We start from the raw sequence: 6,393 nt of genomic DNA on the forward strand, positions 1-6,393 counted from the left end.
TGTCCCGGCACCGCGGTTCCCGCTTGGAGCGGGGGAAAATGCCTCGGAAAAGAAGGAACTGGGAGAGGCCCGAGCAGCTCCTGCAAGGCACAAGGATGCTCCCTGCCACGAAGGGCGCATCTCAGAGGTTTCCCGATGGATGGGAATCTGATGGTCACAGATCCTTGCCATAAATTGTTGCTCGGTGGCAGTATTTCCCCTAGAAGACAGGAACCAGGACGCATTCCCTGTCCCAGGAATGCTGGCTCTCAGTATTGACAGCAGAGAGAGGGGTGGGATGCTGCAGCATCACAGCAAAGAGAATGTGCCCATTTTGGACACAGTGACAGCTCTGCACGCACCTACTACCACCTTTGTAACCGAGACCACAGCATCGTTACACGTACACCAGGCTTTCTGGAACAAGTGGGTTTCAATTGTGAGCAGTGCTGCTGCCCCGCAAGCAGCCTGCACCAACGCACCCCACACTATGTCCACGGCAAGAAGTTGCAGTGCAGAACCAGCCCCAGCAGCCAGTAGGACAGGAAGAATCCGAGGATGCAAGTGCTGAGCAGGGTGATGGATCTGTAGTTCAGCAGCAGCCTCACAACAGGGTTCTCACAGGAACCTGATTTACCCAGAAGAGATTCCTCGCAGCGAGATGCAGAGGTTTGATCATCAGTCCCTTCACTCCAGAGTAAAGGTTCGTATTCGTGAAGGCGGGGAGCAGGGAACCAGTACAGGATGGGAGAGGAGGAGCAGAGGAACCGGGTCAGCACCTGAGAACAGGCAGAGCAGAAACCACATCACTGCAGGTCTCTGCCTGTGGACCAGCCCTGGCACTGAGGCATGGCAGGAGCCACGGGTCTGCCTCAGGCTGCTGACAAGGGGGGCTGAAATACCCGTGGCGTGGGCATTTACCACACTGAAATCAAACACCTCTCACCTCAACCTGCTTTAAGTATGACAACGTTTGTGTAAGCACTCAAGTGGTCCCCAGGGTTTAGACTCCTTGTCACTCCTTGCTTGGAACAGGGGCTGCAGCTTCAGGGGAGACTTGAACCTCATTCTTAACTGCTTTTTCACTGGAACCCCCAACCTTTAGTGCCACCAGCAGTGTCCTAGAGACTGCCAAACACTTCACAGGGACTGGTGACAGGTTCTTGCTCCTTTCATTGCCATCCATTAAGCTCAGCGCAATGTAATGAGCCTTGTCCTCCAGCAGTGGCCTTACACACGTCAAATGCCACCCAACACCAGCTGGACCCTTCGATCCCCATCCCAGTGTCCTCACAACACTGAGGACCTGGCAAGCTTTCCTTGGGAACTCTCTTGCTTTGGAAACTCCCTGTGCAGGCAGTTCCTAAAGAGGAAAGGCAAAGCTCTTGGTTTGCATTGCCCTGTGCTGCCCCAGCTCGGCCAACCTTGGGCTGTGACTGTTGCTGCTGCAGCCCCCATGGTACATTCCCCTTGAGAAATCAGCCCTGTGTGTTGCTACAAACATCCTACCTGCACATGCATGCAGAAGAACCCAAATGCCAGCAGGACCGTGGCATGGACCACATAGACGAAGACAGCAGGGCAGCAAAATCCAGCTCTTGGTTTACCCTCCTCTTCACTCTTTCTTCTCTCTAGACCAAGAGTTAGGCAGTGCCGCGGGTTTGCAATGATGTAGGTGCAGGCAGCCCATGAGCCCAGAAGCGTGACAGGCAAAGCAAGCAAGAAATTTGGTATCTGCCTGAGCTCAAAATACCTCAGAAAGCCAACGTTCCAGTAAGTGTCTTGAATATAGGAATAGACCACAGGGACCTGCTGGGAGCACCAAGGGGGTTTTACCCCATTTGGGGCTGCCAGAGAATAGCCCTTGTCCAGAGCCAGCTGGACCAGTGGCTTAGGAACAGTCTGCTCCGGGCTGGTTCCGGGACCACAGAACCTCATGTAGGCATAATACTGAAATAAAGCAAAAGGTAGGAAAACCCCAGCACACATCAGAACCACTGAAGATGCCACGCTGAGGAGCTGCTTCCACAGCTGAGGGAACGTCCTCATTGACCCCGAACCCACCTGGAGCTGGAGGGCAAAGCATTTACTGCAGGAGTAGAGAAAGAAGCCAGCATTAACAAGCCCGTTGGCACGCACCCCAGCCGCAAGGGAGAAGAGCAGTCCACTGAGCCAGCTCTGCCCCTTCTCCAGTTGCCACATGGCACTGAACGCCAGGAAGGCAAACATGCTCTCTGAGTAAGCAGCTGCCATAAAAACGTTGGCAGGGCTGACTGAAAAGAGGATGGCAGCGAGGAAAGCCACGCTGCGACACTGCAGCACGACGCAGCCCAGCTGATACAGGGCAGCGGCTGCCAGGACAGAGAAGAGGGAGTTAAGCAGCACAGCTGAGAGCAGCAGGCGGCTCCGCACACACAGCAGCCAGTGCAGGGGCCACAGAGCCCCCTCGGCCACGGCTCGCAGGCTCAGGGGGTACAGCGGGAAGAAGGCACAGTTGTGCTCATACAGGTAACCGCGCTCGGCGATGAAGAGGAAGTGCTCCGCGTCCCAGCGCGACAGCCCTCCCAGCAGCTGCTCCACCAGCACGTCCCACAGGCCAGGCTGGGACAGGCGAGGAGGGGAGAAAGCGTCTGCAGCGTGATCTGGGATCAGGAGGTTGAAGAGGGCCTGGAAAAAGAAGAGAGGATTGAAGTTCAGCACAGACCCTACCGAAAGCACCGAGCGGGAGGACTCCTGGGTTGCAAGGAAGGGGACAGGAGCAGCACAGAAGCCAGGCTGAGGGGCTCTGTGGTAAGGATACCTGTGGAAAGGTGCAAACACAACCCTCTGGGGCATTTACATCTGACCTGAGTAAAGCTCTGGAACATACCCAGCATGAATTCCCACAGGCCTGGACAGGGAAAGCTGCTCAACCCCACGCTCAGGCACATCTAACTGCATACATGCACTCCAGGTACCTCTGTAGCACTGGGGAGCCTCCAGTTCTACTGCATTTGGCATTATTGTCCCAGCCGATGTACAAGGGAGAGGAGACAAAACTAGAGAAAGAGTTTTTCCCCAGAGCAAACTGATGAAGACAACAGCAGATGATTCCCAGTCCCCTGCTCTAGTCTCTAGATGCCCATCACCTCTGCAGCTTGGTGTTTGCTTTCTGGAGCTGAGGAAGCAGAATGCACACATCCTGTCTCCAGGAGCTTGTGGTGCTGGCCATGTTTTAAAAGGTGAAGAGAAAACTCCAGAGAGTTCACGAGCTAGGAAGCACGGAACTTAATGCATTGTAATGTAGTGCCAAAGGAAAACATGCTTCAAAACCCCCAAACCCCCAAAAACCTCAGATGGTAAATTTTGTATCTTAACAACATGTAGATTGGGATGAGTTCCCTGCAACGAGTTCAGCACTGGCAGAGGAAAAAGGCCACACTGAACAAATTGGGACTAAAAGACATACAAAGGCGCTGGTTTACCATGAAGCACACATCTGGTCTAACCAGGGCTCTGGCATTGTAACACGGAGTCTTTCCTCTCAGCTCAGTGCTACCCTGTGGTGACCGGGGCTGCCACAACGTGCCAGCTGGCTGGGAGCCCTGCTGCTGCTGACCAGCTTTTGTGGAATCAGCAAACAGTCTGGGTTGGGAGAGACCTTAAAGCTCCTCCAGCTCCAGCCCCTGCCACGGGCAGGGACACCTTCCACTAGAGCAGGTTGCTCCAAGCCCCTGTGTCCAACCTGGCCTTGAACACTGCCAGGGATGGGGCAGCCACAGCTTCTCTGGGCACCCTGTGCCAGCACCTCAGCACCCTCACTTCTGCCTCAGGGCTCATCTCAGTCTCCCCTCTGGCAGGTTAAAGCCATCTTTCTCAGGCTGATGCTGTTTCAGGCGGGCCACGGCTGCAGCCTGACTCTGCTGGCTGTCTCGGCACACACAGGTAGGAAGGATGGAGTGAGCAACCAAGCTCTCCCATGCTCAGGGAAGGACATCTCTGGAAGTGAGACTTAGAAGGAACTCACAGGAGGAGATTATTGTTCCTTTTCTGTGGATAAACAGAGACTTCAGCCTCTTGTGCTGCCAAACCAGCCTCTTGCAACAGCAGCATGAAAACAAGTTACGTGGACGTAATTCTACTTAACAGCAACCTGCCCCTCTGGATGCAGCTGGTCTGTGAGTTCTCCACAGGAGAAGACGATTTCCCAACCAAGCAGAACCAGGCAGCTCAAAGCACACTAAAAAGAGAAGCCTGGGAGCAGCAGACAACGGATGTCACAGCAGCCCTGGTTCGGGAGCAGGAGACTTGCCTGCAGCAGAAGCGTCAGGGCTCTGCAGCGCACCGCAAACCACACCACCTCTCGCAGGTGGGGGTCTGTCCTGCTCACCACCTCCATCCCATGCTCTGAAGCTGCCTCAGTAGGTCACGGATGCCACGGGAATGCTCCCTCTGGGTTTGGAAACCTGAATTGATAAACAGAGGACAGACACAGAAAGGTGTTTCAGCTACGTTAGTAAGTTATGTGCCTTTTTTTACTATCAGGGACTTCAAAGAGCTGCAAATCTACATGAACAAGTCACTTATGAAGGGAATCACAGACCTGGGAGATGATGCAGAAGACCTCTTTGATACTGTTCCTATTAAGAAAACCCAACCCTGAATTCTTAACCTTGGCCAGGATGCAGAGGGGAGAGGTTATAACATGACTCTCAGCCCATTGTAAATCCCAGACACAGACAGACCTCCTCAGCAGCTGAAACACCAGCACCTCACACCGGGGCCCTACCAAGTGTCTACACACACATTCAGGCTCCAGTGTACTGAGTGGGATTTAAACCTGGGCTTGTGTTGGGGCTTTTCTTCTTCGGAAGAGAGACAGAATTCAAATGTGGACTCTGAGCACAACATCTGTGTAAGCAGCTGCTGACTGGGCGATGCCAAACACGCTCTCACCTCCCTCCTGCTCCCTGCCCTGTGTTTGCCCTGGGAAGCCAAGGACAGCTTTATCCAGCTGCCTCCACAGCACCAGCACCACAAGTACCATCGGAGCAAGGCTGAGGTGCTTCTCCCCAGCCCTTCCATTCATCATCATCAGCATCTCCAGGACGTGACACTCGCACCACTCCACCTTCAATATTCCAGCACTTTGGCAGGGGTCCTGGACTCTGGGGCGAGGGCATCTGCCTACTGAGCAAATCACACGTGCTCAGGCAGCTCTTCTCCACGTCTTCCCTAAAAACCTCACCTGCAAGATTTAAAATGCTCTGTGGAGTCTCCCTGCTTTCATTTATGTGTATTCTGGATTGATGTCATGGGACCAGCTCTGAAAGCAACTGGCCCAGCGCCACGGAAGGCAGTATCTGTTTGCAGCTCTTTAAGATAACACATTTCTTCCGTTAGTTCCCCAGCCACCAACTGCTTTTCAGTTTGAGAAACAGAAGACCCACATCTCACTGGGTTCAAGTGACACCACATCCTGCACTGTCTCCCACCTGCCATCCTTCTGATCCAGCGCTTTACAATACATAAAGATCCCCAAACAAACCACTTGATGATCCAAAACCACTCCGTGCTTTTCCTATTACTATTTTACCAGTGAAGATAAAAACCCCTAGCAGGTTAAAAACTGCATGAGAGAGCAGAAAGCAAATCATCAGCAAAGCTAAAACCAAGATCTGAACAGGCTTGTTTGTAGTTGTAGTCCCTAACCACAGCAGTATGCTTCCTATTTAGCCACACACAAAAGCCTGGGGTTTGCTCATGTTCTCCTCTCGCTCCAGAGCATCCACAGCTACAGACAAAGCAACTGGTGGGAGGCACGTTCTCCTGAATCACGAAGCTGCAATGTTATTTTAAGAGAGGGGATACCTCAGCCCAGCTGTAAATTCTATTAAAGCACACTCACAGCTGCAAAGCCTATTGAAGCACAGCAGCAAAAATTGTCCCAGCGCTTGAAATACTTGTTAAAGAGCAGAGAGAGAAACGTCCTCGCATGAATGTGCCGCGGAGGCTCAAAGCAACCAGCTTTAAAAAGCCTGTTCCTGTCACGACGCAGCGCACCTTGTAACGGCACGTGGGGAAGGCTCCACTCAGCTCCCGGTCAGCCTTCTGCTGCAGAACGGTGCCAGCGCTGGAGCGCCTCTATCCCAGGAAGTGCTGCCTGAAGGAGCACCTGCGTGAGCGGAGAAAGGACACGAAAAGGCAAAAGTGGGTTAAAAAGGTGCAAAGTCTTAATTAAAGGTGTCTTTGTGTTCTGCGTTCCCCTTCGGTCCCGGGTAGGAATTGCGTTTTGCTCGCTTTGGAAACGGCGCTAAAAGAAAGGAGGTGGATCCCGGCGGAACAGACGCTGGGTAAACGATGTAACCGGGAAGAGGCAGCCGGCCGGGGCTGGGAAGCGCACTGGAGGCCGCTGGCCAGCCGGTGGCAGCAGGC

The 6,393-nt window shown here is 53.5% G+C and overlaps 1 protein-coding gene across 1 annotated transcript; it reads right to left on the bottom strand.

The window, feature by feature from the left end:
* Positions 1–467: 467 nt before the first annotated feature.
* PIGV (phosphatidylinositol glycan anchor biosynthesis, class V) lies at positions 468–4,357 on the bottom strand. The gene is made up of 3 exons (XM_010012685.1): positions 4,271–4,357; positions 1,489–2,646; positions 468–758 (listed from the first exon to the last, which is right to left on the bottom strand). The coding sequence occupies exons 1-3, from the start codon at positions 4,355–4,357 to the stop codon at positions 468–470; spliced, it is 1,536 nt and encodes a 511-aa protein (XP_010010987.1).
* Between the last annotated feature and the right edge of the window lie 2,036 nt (positions 4,358–6,393).

This window comes from Nestor notabilis, unplaced genomic scaffold (assembly GCF_000696875.1).
Source record: "Nestor notabilis isolate BGI_N333 unplaced genomic scaffold, ASM69687v1 scaffold23154, whole genome shotgun sequence".
NCBI lineage: Eukaryota > Metazoa > Chordata > Aves > Psittaciformes > Psittacidae > Nestor > Nestor notabilis.